The 27,782-nt window shown below is 40.2% G+C and overlaps 1 protein-coding gene across 1 annotated transcript in view; it reads right to left on the bottom strand.

The window, feature by feature from the left end:
- Nucleotides 1-27,782, bottom strand: part of AGPAT5 (1-acylglycerol-3-phosphate O-acyltransferase 5) — a 120,348-nt gene that overhangs the window by 8,158 nt on the left and 84,408 nt on the right. Inside the window, exon 6 of the mRNA XM_084624310.1 lies at nt 25,874-26,035. Within this exon, the coding sequence (XP_084480436.1) occupies nt 25,874-26,035 (162 nt within the window). The remainder of the gene's footprint in view (nt 1-25,873; nt 26,036-27,782) is intronic.

Below are 27,782 nucleotides of genomic sequence, written 5' to 3'. Positions count from 1 at the left end.
AGCTGAAACCCATCCTGATTCTTGCACGACCACACCAATATCTATTATGTGGTAATATGCGGGAAGATGTGATACAGGACAAAATCTTTGGAAGGTGGCACAGACTGTCTCTTTAGAGGAAAACAGTTTCCAAGTATTTCAATTTTCACACATTTAAGATTCTGAAATACTTTAACAAAACAAATGAGAGATCCATACCATAGATTCTAATCCTGAAACTAATGGAGTGGGGATGCCTAAGAGTGCACAATTCATATTTTAAAACCAAAGGGGCATTATCTGTGTCTTAATAAATACTAATAACTAACTTTCATTACGGAACAACTCATCCTTTGGGCAAGGGAGAGAAGCCTTAACATGGAACTTTCTAAAATATGCAAAAATAGGAAACAAACGGTTGGAAGCTGTCTTATTGCGTCTTTTTTCTACTTGGTTTTAGGCAGCATTTTACCATATACACCAGAATTTTTCAAATTGGGGTCCCCAGGCCCCTGAGGGTACTCCAGGGGGTCTGTGGTCCCTGCTGATAAACTCCTCCACCTCTTTCTATCTACTGAAGCCAAACAGGGAGATTTTAGGCACTAAAAGTCTGGCGGCAAAGCAGGGCTAAGGCAGGCTTCCTACCTGCCCTGGCACCGCGCTACTCCCAGAAGCGGCCAGCACGTCCCTGTGGCCTCTGGGGATGCCTGAGGTAAGTGCTGCCCAGTCAGAGCCTGCACCCCGAACCCCCTACTGTACCCCAACCCTCTGCCCGCACCCCATCATGCACCCAAACTCCCTGCCAGAGCCCGCACCCAAACTCTCTCCCAGAGCTCACACCCCGCACCTCCTCCCACACCCAAACTCCCTTCCAGAGCCTACATCCTGCACCCCCTCCTGCACCTCAACCCCCTATCCCATCCTTGTGAAAGTGAGTGAGGGTGGGGGAGAGTTAGTGATGGTGGGAGGGGGGATAGAGTGAGAGGGGGTGGGAAGAGGTGGGACGGGGTGGGGTCTTGGGGGAAGAGGTGGAGTGGGGGCGGGGCCTGAGCAGGGGGGCTGGTGGGTCCCCGAAAAATTTTAAATCAAAATGGGGGTCTTTGGGTTCCTAAAGTTTGAGAACTGCTGCTAAATATAAATGTATCCATTTACCTTTAAAATATATTTAAAATATTGTTCTGGAGCATGGTGGAACTTTTACGGTGTTCATTTATTTCAAGTTTTATTTTATGACTTTATTCTATAAAGGAACAAATAGCTCTTCCCTGACATTTATTTATACACAATTAAGTAAAAACAAACAAAACCCCAACCAGTTTAAAATAGCATTTGAAAACCATTGTTAACAGCCATATGGTATTTTTACAACTATTATCAAACTCTGTAAAAGAATATTGATTAGCTCCCAATGTCATTGTAAAATAGCAAAGGACAACATTACCTCATTACAGTACTGCTAACAAAAGGGAATAGAACATATTATAGAACATATAGATCAATAGACGCAAACTGAAAAAATGTTTCAAAGTTTCTGCAGTTTTATCCATACAGCTAAACAAAGGAGGATTTGATTCCTCATGATTTGCTACTTAAAAACAATTTTAATCAAACTTAAAACTAAACACTTCTTTCATGGCAAAGAAATTCCATGTATCTGAGCACTGATGCTGCCTCTCTCCAGCAAATGCCAATGCATGTGTAGCCTTACTTCCTCCTCTAGCTTTAAGCATAAGTTTAACTCACCTAAATCAAAGTCCTAAACCTTCCTACCCATCCAGGTTTCCTCACCATGTAAACCTAATCCCTTTCCTCATATCTGCACCGAACTCACCCTTGCAGCTGGATGGCCAGATTGGCCTGCATCCAAGGCTGCTGTGCTACTTTCTTATCTGTAGCTACAAGTGTTAAAAGATCCTTTTCCCTCCCCACCCCAATCCCCTTGCTCTTAGCCGCAGGATCATTTTTAAACTGTGCTCTCCAGTACATCTATAGAAAATGCTCAAATGCAAGCAATCATGCCAGCTACTTGAGCTATTTTTATTATGCAATTCATATTAGGGTTTAATGTGACTAATCCATTTTTTTATTTTTTAGACACACAGTGCAACTGCAACCACTTACTTACACCAGTGGATAAGAACAATTTATTGAGCTGCTGCTTTTGAGAAGAAACAGATGGATTTTATCACTATAACCTCCAGAAGTTTGTGGTAGTCCCATGACCCTCAATTTCACATCAGTTTAACTCCCAAAAGGCTTTTGTAATTAAGCTAAGAAAGCTTATTGTAGCAATTTATTATGCACAAATTAAATTCAACTTTAGGGTTGTTGGCCCTAAAAGCCAACATTTGACAGGCTTTGCAAATCCTGGCTCTCGCCAGAATTTGTTACAATAAACAGGAGGAACAAAAAAGTCTGAACTTTCCTGCAAAAGATATAATATAATTGAGAATCATGCACTGTATCAAACTTTTGATTAGGGACAACTTTAGTTATGATTATAAATCAAGAACCAAGTAAAATAAGTGTTAAATGAACATTAATAATTCACATGGGACCAAAGTGGACTGACTCTCGTATGGGAGATAACTTGCTAATAAAAGTTTTCAGTCTCACAAAATGACTTAGCAGCAAGTTAAGATCTAAGAGTATAAAACTCTTATAATGATACTAATGACCAATCAAAGCAAGAGGAAGGAAAATACGGCAATTTACAATGTTTTAAGGCAAGAATGTTAAATCCATTAGTGAAATTCCAAGCCCCATACACAAGAAAGAATTCATGGTAATGTAGCATAGAGACTTATAATGTATTATTTGGATTCTTAAAAATGTCACTGATAGTCTCCAAGGGACAATCAAATCTCAAATGTATTTCAATCTCAAACAAATATCTTAGTCAATGGTATTTCACAAGCTAAGCCTCCAGTAAAATTCCACCACTTTTTATATATTAATGCCGTACTTTCAAAACAGATTAACATTTTCAGTCTTCTGTATCGAGGAATTTCAGTCTTCTGTATCGAGGAAGGCACAGACGAGTCCATAAAAGATGAACCGCAGAGCAAAAACCAAACGCCCTCAAACACAAAAACACTACTTATATAAATATAAAACTTCCACTGAATGATGGATATGAAAAGCCTCAACCTCTTCACTCCCCAGAAATAAGTTTTTTTGTGGAATCGTACGGTCACAGATGGATTCCAAATAACTGTGTTTACTGGCTATGTACAAATATACACAACCAAGCTACCTATGTACACTGCTGCTGTGACTGGGTTCTGGTGGCTTCTGCAATAGAAGGGGTGACCCACTACAGGTTTCCCAAACTATTTAAAGAAATACTACCCAATTTCTATTACAATTTCTATAGTCGTCCCCCCTTTGCATGAAAGGACATACAAATAATTATAAACGTATTACTATATAAACTACTAATACACATGCTACAAGTTAAGTTTGAGAGGTAATCGATTAAAGGCTTCTTTCTAAATAAAGTCTCATAGGCATAGCAACAGTTTCTGAAAGTAACTGCACTTTCTGGTATAGCTGTATCAACAACATCTTCCTGCTCTGAAGTGTTGGGGTCTTTTCGTAGAAGAAACAGGGACATGAGGCTCACAGGCACTATCCCAAGTCACTGTCTGTAGCTGTACTGAAGGCTCAGGATTTTCAACAGGCATCACAGGTGCAGAATATCCTGTTGAACTTGTGCTCAAAAACTGGTTTGTGTCTTTTCCATTACATATTTGGTGCTACTTCCACCCAATAAGAGAGAGTACTGGAATATGATGTAATCAAGCTAGGCTTCCATGAATTCTTGGAAATTGCTAAGATTTTTTCCTTCTGCATGAAGGTGTGCAAGTGGGACTATTTGGGACCATTGGATCACAGTTTCTTTCAAATCTCTTTCTGTAGGTCAGGTTTTAACAAGTGGAGGTGAGATTTTTAAATTATGACCCATAAACATGATTGGTCCCTGATTAGTAGTAGCATGTACTGAATTCCTATAGGCTAATAGAAAATCTACAAACCTGTCTGCAAAGCTACCTTTATCCAGGGTTGTAGCATGAATCATGTGCTTGAACATCTGAATAAATCTTTCCACTAACTCCTTTGCAGCAGGATGGTAAAAATACAGTGTGACATGTGTGACGGGTTCGGTCACAGAGACGCCCTTGGGACTGTCACCTGACGTTTTGGAATTACCTCTGAGCCCATTTCCCCTGCCAGCTTGGGACTCCAGAACCCTGCCCTATGGAGCCAGACATGTTAGCCTGCTTCAGCACAGACAGGTCTGGTTCATGCCCCCAAACTGCAGACTAACCAAAAACTGCTCAGCAGGTCACCTATCTCCAATGCCCAATTCCCAATGGGATCCAAACCCCAAATAAATCCGTTTTACTCTGTATAAAGCTTATACAGGGTAAACTCATAAATTGTCCACACTCAATAACACTGATAGAGAGATATGCACAGTTGTTTGCTCCCCCAGGTATTAATCACTTACTCTGGGTTCATTAATAAACAAAAGTGATTTTATAAAGTAGGATTTAAGTGGTTTCAAGTAATAACAGACAGAACAGAGTAAGTCACCAAGCAAAATAAAGCAAAAACATACAAGTCTAAGTCTAATACATTAAGAAACTGATTACAGATAATATCTCACCCTCAGAGATGTTCCAATAAGCTTCTTTCACAGACTAGTCTCCTTCCTAGTCTGGGCCCAATCCTTTCCCCTGGTACAGTCCTTGTAGTTCCAACAGACATCTTAGGTGGAAAACAGGGACTTTCTCATGACTGCAGTCCCCTTTGTTCTGTTCCACCCCCTTTTATAGCTTTGGCACAAGGTAGGAATCTTTTGTATCTCTGGGTCCCCATCCCTCCTTCTAAATGGAAAAGTACCAGATTTAAGATGGATTCCAGTATCATATGACATGGCCACATGTCCTGTGAGACCTCATTCATCATTACCCATGGGCTGGCCTACACGTACCCAGGGAGGCTTGCAAGTAAATAAACCATTTACAACCAATTGTCCTAGTCAATGCGAGTCATCAAGATTCTAAACCACCATCAATGGCTCACACTTTGCATAATTACAAAAGGACCTAAGAGTTATACTTCATATTTCTAGCTTCAGATACAAGAATGATACATAAATACAAATAGGAGGAATATATTCTGTAGGTTATAACCTTTGTTATGATACCTTACAAGAGACCTTTGGCATAAAGCATATTCCAGTTACACCATATTCACACTCATAAGCATATTTCCATAAAACATATGGAGTGCAACATCACAATGTTTGATACCATTTCTTCTGACAAATAACTGGAACTCTTCGTATGTGAACTGAGTTCCATTGTCACTTACAGTCTGTTCAGGAATTCCTGTCCTTGAAAACAAAAATTTTAACACTTCCACTGAACTAGCTCAATTCATACAGATGCCATTTAAAATGAGCACCTATTGCAACCAAACACATATGTCCCATAAATGTTTCAAACAGTCTGTAAGGACTTGTTGCCACAAGGTAGCTGAATGCTCCAAAGGATGCAATGGAGCATGTATGGAGTTTGCTCACAACCCTGACACTGTTTGGCCATTTTCACTATTTGTCTATCAATCCCAGGCTAACACACAAAACTCCTGGCTAGGACTTTCACTTTTGCAATTCCCACATTTGGGTAACTCTTGGAGTTTGTGAGACCTTGACTAAATAGGAATAACCACTCTAGTGTCGCATATTATGTAATCTTGACATACACTTAACTATTCTTTTAAAGCTAAGAAAACTGGACACAGTTATTTGTGTGCCTGAGTCCATCCACTCATCATAATGTCATGAACTTTAGCCAGCACTGGATCATTTTAAATTTCACATTGCATTTGTTACTGGCAAGGGTTCAATTTGTGCCATATAGAACATATTTACTCTCTGTGTCTCCACTTCATTATCCTTTCCTACCACTTCTAATGGTGGATGTGATAAGCAATCTTCATTACCAGGTTGGCTGGTACCATTGAACGTAATGTTGGAACAGTGAGCACTCAAGAATGTCCATTTCTGTCACTGTGCTGCAGTCATTGCCAGTATTCCTTTTCTAAAAACTGAAACTAGCTGTTGATGATCTGTAACAAAAGTACATTGTTTCCTATAGAGATGCTGGTGAAACTTTAAAACTCCCCAGACTAAACTCAGCCCTTCTCTATCAATTTGAGCATTGTTACATTCTGCTGAGGCTAGAGACCTAGAAGCAAAGACAATAGGCTTTTTCAGTATGATCCTCCATTACATATGAATTTACTGTTCCTATTCCATACAAGGAAGTGTCACAAGCTAACTTTATAGAAAAAGATGCCTTTAGGTGTGTAGGAACCATTTCAAATTATATGAGCCTCTTGGCTTCATCAAAAGCCTCGTTACACTGTAGGGATCAATGCCATTTCTATCCTTTGGGTCACAATTCATTCAGAGGGTATAACAGTGTTGCTGCATGAGGTAGGAACCTATGCTAATAATTGACCATCCTCAGAAAGGAGTGTGACTGACACATTTTGCATTACAGGTGCCTTAAGGATAGTTTCAACTTTTTCTTGGAATTTACAGAAATCATCTTTGTCAATGATGTGGCCACTATATGCTACTGAATCTTTGAAAAATTCACATTTTCTCTTAGTTGCTTTAAGACTTGTGACAGACCCAGACCAGTGGGGTGTAGGAGTCTGGTAGAAGGTAAATATACTGGCCACTGGATGAATAATTTTCTGTTCCCTGAGTGACCAGAGCAGGGGCCGCGCTAGAGCAATCAGGAACCTGCTAGAACCAATTAAGACAGGCAAGCTAATTAAGACACCTGGAGCCAATTAAGAACATACTAGAATCAATTATGGCAGGCAAACTAATCAGGACATCTGATTTTAAAAGGACCTCTCATCAGTTAGTGGAGGGCGTGCAAGGAGTGAGAAGGCATGTTGCTGGAGGACTGAGGAGTACAAACGTGATCAGGCTTCAGGAGGAAGATCCTACGGTGAGGATAAAGAAGGTGCTGTGAGGAGGTCATGGGGAAGTAGCTCAGGGAGTTGTAGCTGTCATGCAGCTGATACAGGAGACATTGTAGACAGCTGCTATCCACAGGGCCCTGGTTTGGAACCCGGTGTAGAGCGTGGCCCCAGGTTCTCCCCATTCGCCCAACTCCTGATCGGACACAGGAGGAGTTGACCTGGTCTGTGAGCAACACCAGAAGGGAAGGTCTAATTTGGGAAGGAATCTGGCCTGTCCCCGACTCACTAGGTGGGACAACAGAGACTGCGGAGACTGTTCTCTGTTTCCCCCATGCTGGCCAGTGATGAGGTTAGCTGAGTGAACAGCCGGTTTGAGCCTCTAGCAGAATGGCCAAACTGAGGGCTGCCATGAACCTCTGAGGTGAGCAATCCGCCAAAAAGCGCAGGACCCACCAAGGCAGAGGAGGAACTTTGTCACAGACCATACTCAGCCAAACTTGCAAGTACCTTTGTGAGGTTCTCAAAGTGGTGGACAGCACTACAGCCTGTGACCTGGTAATCATCCAAATAACACTGAATACTCGGAACACCCTTAATACCTGATACAGGTCTTGCTACTAAAAAGTGGGTGCTGACTATTCCAAACACTACCCTGTTATATTGAAATAAGACCTTCTGTGTGTTAATTGTGAGGTACATTGTCTTCAATCCCCATTTTTAGACAGGCTCGGGCTAGGCTGATCTTGGAGAACAGCATACCACCAGTTACTGAGGCAAACATATTCTCTATTCTAGGTAAAGGAAACTGGTTTGAATGCAATACTGAATTAATGGTAACCTTGTCCTCACAGATCAGGACAGCCCCATTCTTTTTCAGCATTGGCACAACAAAGGTGTTTCATTTGCTCCAGTTAACCTTTATACCTGGATGAGGATCATCACATCCTCAATGCCAATTATTGCATCCTTGCTTTCAATACAACATTAAGAATATGGGAAACCACGCTGGCAAAGTTGGCATTCCACATAACCATGTTTATTAACTACGTAAAAACAAAAGACCTAGGTACCTATGTTCACTGCTGGTCTGAGGGTTCTAATGGCTTCTGCAATTGAAGACGGAGGGCTACTAGAGGGTTCCCAAACTATTTAAAGATTAACAACCAGTTCCTACCTATACTCTACAATATATATCAATATCAGATCCAGATTTCCCCTTTAACCTTGAAGGACTTTGGCAATGTTTGGAACACACTGAACATGACATCATAGGAGGTTGAAATCTGACCTGAAGGAGATCTTATTAATAGAAATAAAATTGAAAATGTATCAGAAAATGTATCCTTTTAGCAATAGAATATTGAAAGTTGTGGTATATAAGCCCTGCCTGTTATGGCTACAATTCATGTAAATAAAGCTCTTGTCCAAAGTGCAAGTGTCCTCCTCTAGTTATTTTATAATGTTTTTCACTTTGCAGTTCATACAATCATTAGTCTAGACTGAACCTTTAGACTCAAGCCATTATTAACGGATTTGATCTATAGAGTAAGACACACTACCTCTCTGCTTTTTACTGTTTTATAGCCAAAATTAGCAATCAATAAGTAAATCAAACATTAATTCTGAATGCAGAGTATCTCTCAGATTCACATCTGTAACCATCTTGAATCCAGTTGACAGAAAACCCTTTCACTGCTAGTTCCAGTGAAAAATAGCGACATTCCATTGCAATGTTGGCTGTTGAAAGGCAGCAACCTTGTACAGGGAAGTAGCATTATGGGGAAGGGGACATTCTGTCTGACAATGCAGGGAACAATTACTTGATTAAAGATAAATCTATCATGAAATTGTTAATCTCTTAAGGCCAAAGAAAACAGGTAATTAGAAACTTCTGAAATTACAGGGTCTCTTCAGGAAATTATATGTAGATTGAGATTCCCAAGACATGTAGATCTAGAGATGGAGGCTGTCAAATAATTAGCTTTTGCTATTCCAGAAAGGTAAGTGGTATACTGTGTTTTTCTATAGTGCTATTAGCACAGGAGATCAGACATTTGAAAGGGCTAATGCACACTGTTTAGATGAAACAAGACAATATTTGACAGAGAACAGTAGTATTTATAGGGCTTTGTTCACTGAGTAAACCCCTTCCATTCTGTCAGACTGAAAATATAAAGTAAATACTCTCCTCTAGTGTAGACACACATTGTGAGAGATTTGAAGCTGATCTGTAATATATGAATACTGTATGTTGGGCAGATTACTGGGATACTTACTGTATGAATATAGGTTTCAGAGTAGCAGCCGTGTTAGTCTGTATTTGCAAAAAGAAAAGGAGTACTTGTGGCTAACAGCCTCCTATTGAGCTAAACCAGTATATTCATACCAAAAAAAAAAGGGAGTACTTGTGGCACCTTAGAGACTAACATATTTATTTGAGCATAAGCTTTCGTGAGCTACAGCTGAATGCATCCGATGAAGTAAGCTGTAGCTCACGAAAGCTTATGCTCAAATAAATGTGTTAGTCTCTAAGGTGCCACAAGTACTCCCTTTTTTTTTGGTATGAATATACTGGTTTAGCTCAATAGGAGGCTGTTTGGAAAAAAAACAAGCAGTAAGGAAAAGATTAGCTCAAGATTGCCACCTCTTAGCAAACATCATTCAGGAACAATGCCAGAACTGTTTGCTTGATGTTTCTACCTCTCCTCCAGCAAACCTAAAAAACTGATTTTGACCAGCAGCGAAAGGGCCCAGGAACACAGAAGAACTCTGGCAAGATTGAAAAGACACACTCCCTGAAGATGGGGTAGTTGTTATTCAGGGGAACCACTCACACATAGGACCCTGTTGGGGTGCCTAAAGAAGTCAGGCCTGCCTAGATTATCATCAAAGGATTATGAGCCTTTAGGTAAAATAGATGTGTGTAGACTATTGCTTTAAAATCCTTTTTTCCCAAATGTGTGGCTCCTACTGCAAAACAAAACACATTTGAGAAGGCTGTTTTGTATACCACTGACCACAGACTACCAAAGGGAAGAACTGCGGGTGCCCAAACTCGGTCAGACCTGCAGCGTAATAATGGCAGACGCACAGGTTACCTCAGCCCAGGTCCTAATCTAAGAGTGTGAAAACTGCTAAATTCCACCCAGGACAGGTAAAGGCATGAGGCTTCACACCTGGGGGGGGGGGAGACGGGGGAGGTGAAGTATGTGCACTCAGAGATCAGTAAGGAGTCAAAGGTGCAATTAGCTCCGTAAACTGTGACAGACATCAGACATTCCCAGAACATCCTGATTTCTTCCATTAATCTGAATGGATTTTCTATAGAAAAGACTACTACAGGCTATATGCACATTCCAGAAATTGGTATTATTGCATATTTTATTAGATTATTTTCATATGACCAAATAGAAGCACATTATTCATTGTTACACTGCTGAAAGACTTAAGCATATGAACATTACCACAACACATTACTTTTCTTGCGAGCCTGACTGGCAAAATCTTAATGCATGTACTTAAATGTATGTATGTTAATAGTTCCATTTACATCAATGACATACATACAAGGATACCAGCATTTTCATTAACCACCAATTCCTAGAGGGGCTCCCAGGTTGCCAGAATTAATCTTTAACATATGGTTCTACCATTATGTATCTATTCCTATATAGAATAAACACAGCATATTTTCACTTAAGCTTTAATATTATCTTTTTACCTACCCCAGGTTAAAGCTCTGTTAATTTAAAAAAAAAATTCTCTAATACCTTTCTCAGGGTAAAACCATGGTTTTTGTTTTTAAAAAAGTCATATGATATGGTAAAATATAGCAAAACTGACATTTAAGCTAAAAAGAACAGGAATACTTGTGGCACTTTAGAGACTAACAAATTTATTAGAGCATAAGCTTTCATGGGCTACAGCTCACTTCATCGGATGCATAGAATGGAACATATAGTGATATATATATATATATACACACACACACACACACACAGATAAGTTAGAAGTTACCATACAAACTGTTTCAGAGTAACAGCCGTGTTAGTCTGTATTCGCAAAAAGAAAAGGAGTACTTGTGGCACCTTAGAGACTAAACAATTTATTAGAGCATAAGCTTTCGTGAGCTACAGCTCACTTCATCAGATGCATATCGTGGAAACATACAAACTGTGAGAGGCTAATTTGTTAAGATGAGCTATTATCAGCAGGAGAAAAAAAACTTTTGTAGTGATAATCAAGATGGCCCATTTAGACAGTTGACAAGAAGGTGTCAGGATACTTAACTTCAAGAAATAGATTCAATATGTGTAATGACCCAGCCACTCCCAGTCTCTAGTATCTAGTTTGCATATTAATACAAGCTCAGCAGTTTCTCCTTGGAGTCTGTTTTTGAAGCTTTTCTGTTGCAAAATTGCCACCCTTAGATCTTTTACTGACTGGCCACAAATATTTATTCAAGTGACACCATGATAGGACCTAATCACATTAGCCACGCCATCAGGGGCTCGTTCACCTGCACATCTACCAATGTGATATATGTGATCATGTGCCAGCAATGCCCCTCTGCCATGTACATTGGCCAAACTGGACAGTTTCTACGCAAAAGAATAAATGGACATAAATCTGACATCAGGAATCATAACATTCAAAAACTTCAATCTCTTTGGTCACTTGATTACAGACCTAAAAGTGGTAATACTTCAACAAAAAAACTTCAAAAACAGACTCCAACGAGAGACTGCTGAATTGGAATTAATTTGCAAACTGGATACAATTAACTTATGCTTGAATAAAAACTGGGAGCGGATGGGTCATTATACAAAGTAAAACTATTTTCCCATGTTTATAATCCCCCCACCCCGCTGTTCCTCAGACGTTCTTGTCAACTGCTGGAAATGGTCCACCTTGATTATCACTACAAAAGGTTTTCCCCCCGCCCCCTACTGGTCGTAGCTCACCTCACCTGATCACTCTCCTTACAGTGTGTATGGTAACACCCATTGTTTCATGTTCTCTGTGTATATAAATCTCCCCACTGTATTTTCCACTGAATGCATCCGATGAAGTAAGCTGGAGCTCATGAAAGCTTTTGCTCAAATAAATTTGTTAGTATCTAAGGTGCCACAAGTCCTCCTTTTCTTTTTGCAGATACAGACTAACACGGCTGCTACTCTGAAACTTCAACCTCTGTGGCCACTCAGTAAAAGATCTAAGGGTGGCAATTTTGCAACAGAAAAGCTTCAATAACAGACTCCAAGGAGAAACTGCTGAGCTTGAATATGCAAACTAGATACCATTAACTTGGGTTTGACTAGAGACAGGGAGTGGCTGGGTCATTACACATATTGAATCTATTTCCTGAAGTTAAGTATCCTGACACCTTCTTGTCAACTGTCTAAATGGGCCATCTTGATCATCACTACAAAAGTTTTTTTCTCCTGCTGATAATAGCTCATCTTAACTAATTAGCTTTTCACAGTTTGTATGGTAACTTCTTACTTGTATGTATGTATGTGTGTGTATATATCTTATATGTTCCATTCTATGCATCTGATGAAGTGAGCTGTAGCTCAAGAAAGCTTATGCTCTAATACATTTGGTAGTCTCTAAGGTGCCACAAGTACTGTTCTTTTTGTGAATACAGACTAACATGGCTGCTACTCTGAAACCTGTCATTCAAGCTAAAAGTTTCTTAAATGAAAATTCCTCCTGCATCTTTCAAATTGAAAGTTTACACCAGGAAATAGAAGTATTTTTATTTTAGCTTTTACCTATTCAGAGGTTGTTCAAGGCATCTAGTTATCTAGTCATATTCAAAAGCCAGCCACATACTCAGGTCAATTACTTTCTGCAGTACTGAATTCCACATGCCAACAATACGCAGCATCAAGAATGGTAGTGTTTTCTTTACTTCCCCTGCTCTAAATTCACAGTTCTTTAATTTTCGCTAAGTGTCCCTTTGCTCTTATATTAAGGGACAGGTTGAAGTGATGTGACTCAATCATTTCTCACTATGACCATCATCATTCCAATTAGCTATTCAAGCCCCTCTCACTCTTTTCTTTAACAGGTTAGTACATCTAGTTTCAGATTCTTACATCATATCTCTAGCTATCTCTATTACCTTTCTTTGGAGCTTAAGACATAAAAGGTTAAATAAAATTTGGCCAGTACTCCTGATGAGGATTATTTTCTATATCTCGGATTTCTTTTTATTGACGCTGCACTCTGGCTAACCCACTATTACCTCCTCACTACATCAGGTGGTAATCACTCACTATGACTATTTTCTATCTGTTAGCCATCTTTTAATTCACAAGATATTGACCATTAATCCATAGCAATTCAATCTTCATTAATCATCTTTTGAGGGATTTAATCTAAATGCTTTTGAAAAATCCAGGAAATTATTCTCACTGGGTTACTTATCTACCATTTTATTAGATTGTACCAAAAATTTAAGGAATAAGAAAGGCATCATTTTCCCTCAAGAAAGTCAAACTGGTTTAATCCTCTCAGGTTATATTGACCAAAATGCTGTAGTAACTATAAAACAAAACAAAACTTTTCAGATCATGTTGTCTGGAATGGCGATAGGGCTCAGTCAGTACTTTTCAGGATTTCCTTTGGCTCCTGTAACACAGAGTCTATCTTTATGTCACTTGCTATCTTTATTCAGTGTTTATCATTGTCAGATGCTACTACTTCACACTTTATTTAATCTCGAATCCCAGATAAATACCATCTGCTTGTGTTAAAAACCCCAGGCAGAGTATATAAAGAGACAAATATGAATTTCGTGTTCACTGAAGTACCAATGACAACACTGGAGTCTAACAGAGATTATTAAAAATAAACAGGTAACTAGCAGTGCAAGCTTCCCCAAACTGGTCCACCAAACTGTCTCATCCCTTACCAGGAGATACCAACTTGAGAGGTGTGGGAGAAGATAATTTTGTGTAACCACCAGTTCTTTTGAGGGATGTCCTCAAGAAACTTGACTGAGACCACTCACTTATGTCACAAGAGGCAATGAATAACCAACAAATAGGAAGAACTTTCATTCAGTGATTGGGGTTGGATTGTGATGCAGTACCACAGCAGCAAGGAGCCCTGCACCAACTTTGCTATAGTTAAGGCCTGGTCTACACTACAGGGTTAGGTCGAATTTAGCTGTGTTAGGTCAATTTAAGAAAAAAACTGCGTCCACACAACCAACCCCGTTCCGTCGACTGAAAGGGCTCTTAAAATAGACTTCTGTACTTCTCCCCAACAAGGGGGGGGAACAGCACTAAAATTGACCTTGCTTGGTTGAATTTGGGGTAGTGCGGATGCAAATTGACGAGATTGGCCTCCAGGAGCTATCCCGAAGTGCTCCATTGTGACCGCTCCGGACAGCACTTTCAACTCTGATGCACTAGCCAGGTACACAGGAAAAGCCCTGGGAACTTTTGAATTTCATTTCCTGTTTGGTCAGTGTGGCAAACTCGGCTGCACAGGTGACCACGTAGTCCCCCCAGAATCGTAGAGCCTAGAATCCCCTATCATCTCCGTCCCTGAGGTTATCGCAGATTAGAAGGCGGAAAAAAAACACACTCACGATGACATGTTTTCCGAGCTCATGTAGTCCTCCTGCACTGATAGGGCACAGCTTAATACATGGAGGCATTCAGTGGCAGAGGCCAGGAAAGAATTAAGTGAGCGTGAAGAGCGGAGGCAGGATGCAATACTGAGGCTAATTGGGACAGCAAATGGACATGATGAAGCATCTGTTGGGGGAGCAAACCAACATGATGAAGCATCTGTTGGAGCTGCAGGAAAGCCAACAAGAGCACAGACCCGTGCTGCATCCACTGTATAACCGCCTACCCTCCTCTCCATGGTAGCCTCCTCACCCAGATGCCCAAGAACGCAGAGGGGGAGGCTCCAGGCACCCAGCCACTCCACTCCAGAGAATGGCCCAAACAACAGAAGGCTGTCATTCAAACAGTTTGATTTTTAGTGTGGCTACAATAAGCAATGTGGCCTTGCCCTTCCCTCCTCCCCCACCCCACCCGGGCTACCTTGTCCATTATCTCATTTTTAAAAAATGAATCAAGAAAGAATGCATGGTTTCAAAACAACAGTTACTTTATTTCGAAGGGTGAGAGTGGTTGGCTTACAGGGAATTAAAATCAACGAAGGAGGCGGGTTTGCATCGAGGAGAAACACACACAACTGTAACACCGAAGACTGGCCAGCCAGGATTCTGGTTTTTAAAGCCTCTCTGATGTGCGGCGCGCCTTGCTGTGCTCTTCTAATTGCCCTGGTGTCTGGCTGCTCAAAATCGGACACCAGGCGATTTGCTTCAACCTCCAACCCCACCATAAATGTCTCCCCCTTACTGTCACAGATATTATGGAGCACACAGCAAGCAGCAATAACAATCGGAATGTTGGTTGTGCTGAGGTCTGACCTAGTCAGCAAACAGCGCCAGCAAGTTTTAAACGTCCAAAAGCACATTCTACCACCATTCTGCACTTGCTCAGCCTATAGTTGAACTGCTCCTTATTTCTGTCCAGGCTTCACGAGCCATGGGAGCCAGGGGTAGGTGTGACTGCATGGTGCTGCCAGCTGGAACAGCAGCCTGAGGCAGAAGCCTCCAGCTCGCATGATATTCCAGGCAGGACTGAATCTCCATGAGACGAAACTTAAAGAAGAGAATGACCTGGAGTCTCTGGCTCCCATTCGGTGCTTTAAGAGGAGGATAGCCATGTCTGTGGACTTCACCGAGGTCTGCCAGGAGCACCCAGGAGACGTACGACGGCTATCAGTCCTACTGCACTGTCTGCCGCGAAGGCAAGGAGCTGTTGCTGTGTAGCAATGCAGTACCGCATCTGCCAACAGCACCCAGGAGACGTACGGTGAGCTGAGCAGGCTCCATGCTTGCCGTGGTATGGCATCTGCATGGGTAACCCAGGTAAAAAGGTGCAAGACAATTGTCTGCCATTGCTTTCACGGAGAGAGGGAGGCCTGATATGTATCCAAAACCACCCCCAACAATGTTTTTGCCCCATCAGGCATTGGGAGCTTAACCCAGAATTCCAATGGGCAGTGGCGACTGCGGGAACTGTGGAATAGCCACCCACCGAGCACCGCTCTGTAAGTTGACGCTAGCCACGGTAGTGAGGACACACTCCGCCGACTTAATGCGCTTAGTGTGGAGATACGCAATTGACTGTATAAAATTGGTTTCTAAAAATCGACTTTTATAAAATCGACCTAATTTCATAGGGTAGACAAGGCCTCAGATTAAAACCAGCTTTATGTATAAAGCCCGACTCTTCAAATACTCTAAAATCTGTGTGGTTACTCAGATTGCCTTTAAATTTTGTGTGCCTCATGGGGGCATGGGGTTTGGTCAGTGATCCAAATTTGGGGCTATTTAAACAAGGAGTTCTCAAGACATAGCCCTGGAATCAAACAGCTTTTCTTCAAGCTGACACATTCTAGCAGCTAATTTTTGTGCAGATACAGATCAAACGAGGGCTGAGATGATTACACGAGGGTCTCAAGTGCTTGTGAGCGATTCCAATAGAGTGCATTAGCTTGGAAAATATTATTAGCCAAAGGGTTTAGTTCTTTAATTAGGCACTTCAACCTTTGCAATGTTTGGCATTGCACCAAACAGATTACACTGAGCATACACAGACAGAGGAGCCAACGGGATTTAGTGCTGAAAGTTTCACATCAACTAGATGGCTCAAGATAAGCAGTACTCCTTCTGAAACTGGCACATCCAATGAGCGTCAGTTTGAGTCCCACCTCAAACACAAGGCATATTGCTAAAAATCTGTCTCTGATGGGGGTGGTGTGGGGTGTAATCAAAGTATTTTTGCAAAAATAATTAGACATACAAATGTTTGCTGGAAGGGGAGGGGCATTTTATGGATGGGAGAGTGGGAGGAAAGGGGTCGGGGGTTTGGGCCTACCTCAATGGGAGGGAGGAGGAAGAGGTAAGGGACACAGGGAAGGGAGAGGCGGGGGAGAATAGGGGCAGGGCTGCCTCACACCTACATTCTTGCCTTCTGAGTGTGGGGCAGGATCTGGGCGGGTCTGAGCCCCACTCACTACTTTTGTGTGTGTGTGTGTGTCAGGACCATCTAGGAGGGTCACAGCCCCTCTCCCTGCTGAGATATGAGGATCTTGCCTCTCTTTGAGCCCCATTCCCTGTGCTCCTGTATGTGTGCCAGGATCAGGATGGGTGGGGAGGTGGTTAACCATTTATGGGTATCTGACTCCCCTCCATGTCCCCCTTCATGTAAGCCAGGTACTGGAGAGGACTTGCCTTTCAGGGGGGAGAGATGGGCTAAGCCCTTCTTCTCACCATCCTTCCCTCCGAAGTGCTCTTTGATAACTGCCCTTCTAGGGCACTCTAATGTGTGCGCACCAGGATCTGGGGATGCTCTGCCCCTCTGGATGGGGAGTTACGAACAGGCATGCTTGGAGACTCCTGAGATATTGCTGAGATTGGGATGAGGAATGGAGGACAGGTATTCTTGGCACAATTTTTAAACTAAGGTCTGAGGGAAAGCTGATTGGGGTGGAGGAGCACATGGTTTGGACAGAGACATCCCATAGGGAAGAATTTATTAAAGGAGATTCCTCTTTCCTAGGATAATAGAGTGAGGACAGAAGTTGATAAAGTACAAACAGGAAATGAAGAAAAATACTCAAATGAAAAAGAGTCCCATTCCATTACATCACATGAAGGCAGATAACTAAATATAGACAAATTTTATAAGTGCTTGTATACAAATGCTAGAAGTCTAAATTCTAAGATGGATGAACTTGAGTGTATGGTATTAAATGAGGATACTGATATAATAGTCATCACAGAAACTTGGTGGACCAATGGTCATCAATGGAACACAGTAATAGCAGAATACAAAATACACAGGAATGACAGAGTAGCTGGGAGTGATACTAAGTTAAAGAAAGCATAGTCAAATATAGTAAAAATCTTAAATGAATCAAATATACGATGGAACCCTTATGGATAGAAATTCCTTGGCTGAAAAATAAGGATATAGCAGTAAGAATATACTATTGACCACCTGACCAGTATGAGGCCATTGACTGTGAAATGCTCAGGGAGATTAGAGAGGCTACAAAAAAGAAAACCCAATAATAATGGGGCTTTCAACTATCCCCATAGTCGGTACCCCTCACCTCAGGACAGATAACATTTCTAGACACCATCTGACTGCTTCTCAAAGCAGCTATTCCTGAGACCCTGAAGGGAAAAGGAATTCTTGATTTAGTCTTAAGTGGTATACAGGATGAGGTCCTAAGAGATGACTATAGCTGAACCGCTTGCCAATAGCGACCATAAGGTAACATCCTTTGAGGGGTGGGGAATACTGAAGAAACCCATCACAGTAGCATTTAATTTCAAAAAGGAAAACTACACAAAAATGAGGAAGCTAGTTAAATGGAAATTAAGAGGACCAGTCACAAGAGCAAAATGCCTGTAAGCTGCACAGAAACTATTTAAAAAACACCATAATAGAGACTCAAATTAAATGTATATCCCAAATTAAAAAAAAATAATAAGAGGACCAAAAAATCCTACCATGGCTAAACAAGAGTAAAAAAGAGGTGATAAGAAGCAAAAAGGCATATTTTTAAAAATTGGAAGTCAAATCGTAGTGAGGAAAATAGAAAGGAACAAAATCTGGCAAGTCAAATGTAGAAGTATAAAGCAGGCCAAAAAAGAATTTGAAGGACTACTAACAAAAGACACGAACAGCAATTTTCTTTAAAGTACATCTGAAGCAGAAAGTCTGTCAAACAATCAGTGGTGCCAGTAGACTAGGGGTTCCCAAACTTGGTTTGCGGCTTGTTCAGGGTAAGCCCCTGGCGGGCTGTGAGACACGTTGTTTACCTGAGTGTCTGCAGATATGGCCGCTCGCAGCTCCCAGTGGCCGCGGTTCGCCGTTCCTGGCCAATGTGAACGGAGGGAAGTGGTGGCCCGGGCCACGCCGCTTCCCGCAGAACTACTAATTGTGGTATGTAACCTATTGCTTAAGTCAGCCTCTGAAACAGTTGACTGGACAGTAGCAAATATCATTTTGATTTTTAAAAAAAGCTCCAGAGGCAATCCTGGCAAGTCTAAATCCAGTACCAAGCAAATTAGTTGAAAGTAAAGAACAGAATTATTAGACACAGAGATGAAAAAGATAGGTTGGGGAAGAGTCAACATAACTATTGAAAAGGAAAATCATGCCCCACCAATCAATTAGAATTCTCTGAGGGAGTCAAAAAGCATGGGGACACAAGTGTTTCAGTGACTATAGTGTACTTGGATTTCAGAAAGCCTGCAACAAGATCCCACAACTAAAGCTCTTAAGTAAACTAAGGTGTCATGAGATAAGTGGGAAGATCTTCCCCTGGATCAGTAACTGGTTAATAGATAGGAAACAAAGGGTAGGAACAAATGGTTAGTTTTCACAGTGAAAAGAGACAACACAGGGTTCACCAAGGATCTGTACTGGAACCTGTGCTGTTCAACATGTTCATAAATTATCTGGAAAAGTGGGTGAACAGTCAGGTGGAAAAATGTGCAGATGAAACAAAATTACTCAAGGCAGTTAAGTCCAAAGTGGACAGTGAAGAACCACAAAGGAATCTCATTTAAACTAGGTGACTGAGTGACAAAATAGCAAATGAAATTCTATGTTGAAAAGTGCAAAGTAATGCATATTGGAATAAAAAACCTTCCAACTATAAATACAAAATCTTGCAGTCTAAATGATGTTGTGAAGGCCAAAAGTATAACGGTTAAAAAAAGAATTAGGTAAGTTCATGGAGGATAGGTACATCAACAGCTATTAGGGACGCAACCCCATGCTCCAGGTGTCCCTAAACCTCCAACTGCCAGAAACTGAGACTGGATGACAGAGGCTGACTTAGAATTGATTACAAAAAGTAATTTTCCCTCTGCTAATACTCACACCTTCTTGTCAACTGTTGGAAATGGCCGACATCCACCTTGATTGCATTGGCCTCATTAGCACTACAAAAGTAATTTTCCCTCTCTTGATATTCACCCCTTCTTTTCAACTGTTGAGAATAGGCCACTTCCACCTTAGCTGAATTGGCCTCGTTAGCACTGACCCCCCCCCCAACACTTGGTAAAGCAACTCCCATCTTTTCATGTGCTGTATATGTATACTGCTTACTGTATTTTTCATTCCATGCATCTGAGGGAAGTGGGCTTTAGCCCACAAAAGCTTATGCCCAAATAAATTTGTTAGTCTCTAAGGTGCCAGAAGGACTTTTCAGAATTGACTGTAAATTCTGTCAAATGTTTTGTCAATTCCCTCTGAAGCATCTGTCACTGGCCACTGTCAGAGACATGATACTGGGCTAGATGGACCATTGGTCTGATCTAATACAGTTCTTAGGTTCTGTTTCTTTAGTCATTTACATTGACAACATCTTGCTTGTCTGGAGAGGCACTGTATTTTAACCATAGAGTACGTAGTGCCCACTTTACCTTCTCTCTCATGATTAAGGCTGCGAGTTTGTCATGGAGATTACAGATTCCGTGACTTTCCGAGACCTCCGTGACTTCTGCAGCAGCTGGCCCGAGGGCTGCCTGAGGAGCTCAGGCAGCCCCTGGGCCAGCCGCACCAGCCTTTGCTGGGTCTGTTTTGGGCCACTGTGTCCCTTCCCCCACCAAGCAGCAGTTTGGGTGCGTGTGGAAGGAGAATCAGGGCTGGGGAGTGGGAGGGGTGCGGGCTCTGGGTGGCACTTACCATGGGAGGCTCCTTGGAAGTGGCGACATGTCCCTCCTCCTCAGCTTCTAGCTCCGTGCGCTGCCTCTGCCTGCAGGCACCGCCCCCGCAGCTCCCATTGGCTGCGGTTCCCAGCCAATGGGAACTGCAGAGCCGATGCTTGAGGTGGGGGCAGCACACAGAGCTAGAAGCTGAGGGAGGGATATGTTGCTGCTTCCAGGGTGGTGCGAGGAGCCAGGTAGGAAGCCTGTCAGCCTTGCCAATCACCTCCCCAGCACCAGTGGGGTCCCGGGCCACCCCCTGCACCCACAGTGATCCCTGGGCCGCACTGGCGATACCTCCCCTCAAGATTTAGTCACGGGTATTTTTAGTACAAGTCATGGACAGGTCACGGGCCATGAATTTTTGTTTACTGCCTGTGACCTGTCCATGACTTGTACTAAAAATACCCGTGACTACAGCGTAGCCTTACTCATGACTACCACTGAACAAAAATTGTGAGCAAAGAATTAACCAAGTCCCTAGACACACATGGGTTCTGAGAATGACAGGGGCTTTTGTGAAGAATTTTGTTTTACAGTTATGAAAACATGTTGGATTTCTTGAGAAATATGTTTTAACTTTACGGAAGTCAAATTTCATTCACATGGGAAATAATGCTTTAACATAATAAATCTATTGCCTTCAATTAGAGTTGTGCTTATCAAAAGTTTGTTTTCCATGCAATAAATTCCAATCAAAGCTACTAAATTGAAAAAGGAATGTCAACTTTATCTTCTTTTGGAAGTTAACATGATTGTGCTGCCATTTTGTTTTTGATGTGAGTTACATTTTTTTCCCCTTTTAATTCTGACATGAATATCTACATATCATATACTGGATGTTCTATAATAGTAATTTTAGGAATTTTTCTGTATTGATTCCCAGTGCCCTCAAACCATGTTATATTAATTGTTGAACAAAACAGTTCTTCGGCTATTGCCTGGCAAATGGTAGAATGGTCTTGACTTTTCAGAACATATACTTTTCTTCTATTTTGTGGCTTGAGGGTTGAAGAGAATGACAACAATGACCATATTAGTAATTTTTCATATATCCTTACGAGGGCTGTTGATTAATCGCAGTTAACTCACGTGATTAACTCAAAAAAAGTAAATCACAATTGAAAAAATTAATCGCAATTAATCGCACTGTTAATAGAATACAAATTGAAATTTATTAACTATCTTTGGATGTTTTTCTATATTTTCAAATATATTGATTTCAATTACAACACAGAATAAAGTATACATTGTTCACTTCAAAATATTATTTTGATTACAAATATTTGCACTATAAAAAAGATAAAAAATAGTATTTTTCAATTCACTTCATACAACTACTATTATGCAATGTCTCTATTGTGATAGTGCAACTTACAAATGTAGATTTTTTTTTGTTACATAACTGCAGTGAAAAACAATGCAATGTAAAACTTTAGAGCCTACAAGTCCACTCAGTCCTACCTCTTGTTCAGCCAATCGCTAAGACAAACAAGTTTCTTTACATTTGCGGGAGATAATGCTGCCGGCTTCTTATTTACAATGTCACCTGAAAGTGACAACAGGGGTTTGCATGGCACTTTTGTAGCTGGCACTGCAAGGTATTTACTTGCCAGATATGCTAAACATTTGTATGCCCCTTTACGCTTTGGCCACCATTCCAGAGGAAATGCCTTCATGATCACGACGCTTATTAAAAAAATAATATACTTAAATTTTGACTTAACTCCTAGGGAGAGAATAGTATGTCTCCTGCTCTGTTTTGCCTGCATTCTGACAAGTATTTCATATTATAGCAGTCTCGGACGGTGACCCAGCACATGTTCGTTTTAAGAACACTTTCACTGCATATTTGACAAAATGCAAAGAAAGTACCAGTGTGAGATTTCTAAAGATAGCTACAGCACTCATTCCAAGGTTTAAGAATCTGAAGTGTCTTACAAAATCTGAGAGGGACAAGGTGTGGAGCATGCTTTCAGAAGTCTTAAAAGAGCAACACCTAGGTGTGGAAACTTCAGAACCCGAAACCATCAAAAAAGAAAATCAACCTTCTGCTGGTGGCATGTGACTCAGATGATGAAAGTGAACATGCGTTGGTCTGCACTGCTTTGGATCATTATCGAGCAGAATCTGTCATCAGCATGGATGCATGTCTTCTGGAATGATGGTTGAAGATGAAAGGACATATGAATCTTTAGCACATCTGGCACGTAAAAAACTTGCAACTCCGGCTACAACAGTACTATGCAAACGTCTGTCCTCGCTTTCAGGTGACATTGTAAACAAGAAGTGGACAGCATTATCTCCTGCAAATGTAAACAAACTTGTTTGTATGAATGACTAGCTGAACAAGAAGTAGGACTGAGTGGACTTGTAGGCTTTAAAGTTTTACATTGTTTTGTTTTTGAATGCAGTTTCTTTTTGTATATAATTCCACATTTGTAAGTTCAACTTTCATGATAAAGAGATTGCATTACAGTACTTGTATGAGATGAATTGAAAAATACTATTTCTTTTGTTTTTTACAGCACAAATATTTGTAATAAAAATATATAACATGAGCACTGTACACTGTATTGTGTTGTAATTGAAATCAATATATTTGAAAATGTAGAAAACATCCAAAAATATTTAAATAAATGGTATTCTATTATTAACAAAGCAATTAATCATGATTAATTTTTTTAATTGCATGATTAATCATCATTTTTTTAATCACTTAACAGCCCTAGCTTTTATACGTCCAATAATAAATTACGTAGATTATGTGACTATTACAAGAATCTGGTATGTTTTGGATAGATGTTTCATACGGCTACTTGGTTATGAATAAAATAACTATTTAGCTGAATGTTCATCACATGTGTTATTTTTTCTGTTGCTGAAAGTACAAACAAGTGTGAGGCCGTAATCATCTCAACCTTCACAATTAGTTGGCCGAAGGATACATCTCAAATTTTTTTATATATTTGTTTATCATAAACTTACGCAGCACTTTACAAACAGAATATATTCGTTGATCATAACACTTAAGACAAGATAAAAGTTCAAAAAGATTTTTTTTTTAAAAAAAGAGAAAGCTAAATGTTAATATTGAAGAACTGAATGGAAAATAGTGTTCTCAAAATGTTCACTACAGATGTTCATCAGGCTTGCAGAATTACGAACTGAATCAGGTTTTACAAAAGTGCATCTTGGCAATACTCAGTACAAGGGAGCTGCCAAAAAAGTTTGAAGAGAACTTTAAGATGAAAAGTAATAATGTATGGAATCCTTACCTAAAATAACTAGACAAATATATTTAATAAACAAACTTGTATTATAACAGTAATGGGGAAGTCAATTGAACTTTGAGAGCAGGAAGTTATATTAAAAAAATTCTGGAAAAGCTACAGTGCAATAAAATGTTGATTAAAAATTGACACTGTTTAAAGTTTTATTGGACATGCGTTCATATGACTAGGTTGGGCCTAGGAGACAAAATGTTTTTGGAGTTCGGAACATTAAATAGGGAAAAAAATGCAAGTCACAGCAAAAAGTTTCAAATGTTCTTGAAAATATTTTATAATTGAACAAAAAATAATTTGGATTTGGGAACAGCTGAACTACATTTCTGTCTACCATCTAAGAGTTATTCTTAGATGGAAGAAGAATAAGGAATGTCTATCTGTAAGGAGACCTGAAGGTCTCTGAAAAGACAGATTTTTATATACATAATTTTTGCAATGAAGGAATATGTTGAATAATTATTTTGAAAAAAACGTGTGGGTCACACTTAAGATTTGTACAAGAAACCCACCATTAAACTGTAACAAAACAATGGTCATATTGGTTAGATAAAGATCCAGGCTCCTCCTTCATACTAGCACAGAAGAGTAACCCAAAGCTCAGCTGCATACTTTATATTTATAGAATAGAGTAAAAATGCTCATGCAATCCTTTTTAGTCTTGCCCCGACTTAAAAAAACAATTCTGCACCAAAGCAGACTCTGAAGTCAAAAAGGCCTAGTCAGCTAATATGCAAAGTCAGATTTCTAATGTACTGAAAAGACAAATTACAATTAAAGACCAGGTTTGACAATGAACATTTTGGCCTTCATTACTGACAAAGGAAACTTAATGTATCCAGACAGTGATGCCTAGAAGTGATGATAATTCACCAATTGAAGCTGGCAAAAGGAAAACATCTGGCATGTCAATACGGTTGCAAGCAAACTTGAGTTACTTTGTTACAGTAAAAAATAAATTCTGTCTCCTGTTTTAAGAGAGTTAAAGGAACTACTACTACTTAGTTAAGTTAGAAATCTCCATTAATTCATCCTAATAGCACATGATAATTGAAAGCAATTGAACTTTATAAGAGCAGAAGGTTATATTAAAAAAAAAAAAACCTCTGGAAAAGCTACAGTGCAATAAAAGATGTTGATTTAAAATTGACACTGTTTAAAGTTTTATTGGACATGTGTCCATATGACTTGGTTGGGCCTAGGAGACAAAATGCTATATTTTCCTATAAGATTTTAGATTACATTAAACTGTAATAATTGTATTTTAATTTTTCAAATAATATTATTAAGTGTATACTTTCCCATATAAATTTTAGCAGTTATACTCTAAGCTGTTCCACAGAAATCCAAAAGCATGACAAAAATAGGGGGGCCAGAGAGGAAGGCGTTAAGCAACTGTTATAGTCTCCCAAACCTGGAGTCAGCACAAGCCTAAAAGTTAATGTCATCTGGCTGCCAATGGCCACAAGAGTTCATCTTAATCATTTGGCAGGACTTGGCCATGGGAATACTCCCTGAATTGAGAGCCAGAAGCAGTGACCTGGTATAGGAGCCTACAGTTTGGGAACCTCCTACCAAATTGTGTAGGAGTCACTATATATGTTCATCATCCATGGATCCCCAATGCAAGGTCCTCAGTGGGTTGGATTCACCAAGCTATACTGCTGCTATTAACCATCTGAGCAGCGCAAACTGAGCTGTGCGATGGATCTGGCCCTGTATTTTTATAAGTGCATGTATGAATTAATAAATAATGTCAACTCACCAGTCATGGATGGTGCCACTTTTCTTTGCCCTTTGTGGTCCACAGTACCTTCATATGCTACTGTAACATCATAAACTGCATCTAAGTAATTCTTCATTGAGTCAATGGCAACATGAGTTGCCTTTACACGTGGCGTCAGCACATGTTTTAATACTGCAAGCCCTAGGAAAGAGCACAAATACACATTGGAAGGATAAAATTAGCTGGACTTAAATACTGAAAATATACAAAGGAAAAGCCATTTTCAAAAGATGACTGTTCAGTGGTTTCCAAACTATGGTCTGTGTAGAGCGGTCTGGCTACATGTTGCTGGTTTCACCTACTGATATCCATTTCCTAAACTGTATTAAGAAGATAGAACATATTTAATGTATTTTTACCTGAACAACTGTGTAGTTGCAATAGAGATATTATGTGATTGTTAATGGAAAGGGAGGCTGGTCCACAAAACAATCTCTGTATTAAATATATGGTTCACTGTGGAAAGGTTTGGGAACCTCTGTAAGTAGTAATGAACACCATTTAAATTCTACGAGTGGGGAGTGTGAAAAATGTCCCTTCTATAGCTTCTTTCTGTCTCACAGGGGTATAAAGTGAGTTGAAATTGTGAAGAAGTGTTAGAACATAAAGGTTGTTTCCTGGAACCAACTCAGAAGGCAAAACATAAACACAGGTACATTCAAACAAGTTTAATATTCACCCAACATCTTACTCCCTGTGTGAAACAAATTTTTTGTCCACTAAATATTGAGTTCCATTACCCCTCAATATCAGTGACATAGAAATCTATTCAAATTATGTGTGATTAGACAGGATGCTATTCTTGGCCCCACTGTCAAAGTGTAATTGGTGATTCCAATATGCTTACATTGTTTCTCCTCCCTAAATACTAATTCTCCCTCTTTCAAATGCACTGTATAACCGCAACCATCCCACTGTCTGAGATGTTATTCTGATAGCCCATCAACTCCACTTTTTCAAAAAGAAAAGGAGTACTTGTGGCACCTTAGAGACTAACCAATTTATTTGAGCATAAGCTTTCGTGAACTACAGCTCACTTCATCAGATGCATCCGACGAAGCGAGCTGCCGCAAGTACTCCTTTTCTTTTTGCGAATACAGACTAACACGGCTGCTACTCTGAAACCATCCAATTTTTCAGTTTGCCAGAAGGGGCTGATTAAGGGCAATCAAAGGTCTTTCCTCATACAAGTAACCAAATTCTGTTCCTAACTAAAACGATGTGGCTATACTTTAATGGTGCAGTCCCCCTCTCTGTGTGTGCACACATCTTTGCAACTTCTGTTCCTGGCCCTTCCTCATCCCATTTTCTCTACAATTTTGTTTTCACTTTGCTCAACACCGCATCCCTGCTGCTTATACCGCCACTGCCAAGGGAGCACTGTTTGAAATAGTAGCAGCAGCATGACAAATTGGATTCTGCTATTAAAGAATTTTTGAAAAAAGCAAGGACGGACAGTAAAAACATGCACGTTCTCCAGCTCCAGATCACATTTAACCTGGAGATATTTGATTAATCCTGTTTCGACACTTCTATAAAATCAAGCCAGTAACAGAAAACAGTACGAGATATCATGTTGAGATAGGATAGAAGGAAAGTGATAATACCTAAGGTGTGAAATGAGTATCAGGAAGTATCACTACCCATTTATTTTACAGATAATATTTTGATAATAATGTGAATCATGGAGCATTACAGAAGCTGCAGACTGAAAAGAGACAAGGTTGTTTTGTTCAGATATCTGCAGTGGATAACTGTTCCCTATAGAATATACTTGAGTGCTTTGACCACTCCAATTTAAAATGGATTCAAGCAGTGGGGCTTTCACAACTTCACTTGAGAGATTACTATAAGTCTAACAGATCTCACAGTATATTATCCCTTCGAT

Source organism: Lepidochelys olivacea (genome assembly GCF_965140295.1).
Source record: "Lepidochelys olivacea isolate rLepOli2 genome assembly, chromosome: 3".
NCBI classification, from domain to species: domain Eukaryota; kingdom Metazoa; phylum Chordata; order Testudines; family Cheloniidae; genus Lepidochelys; species Lepidochelys olivacea.
Note: the sequence above shows the minus strand (reverse complement) of the source record. Positions and strands in the feature narration are given on the sequence as shown.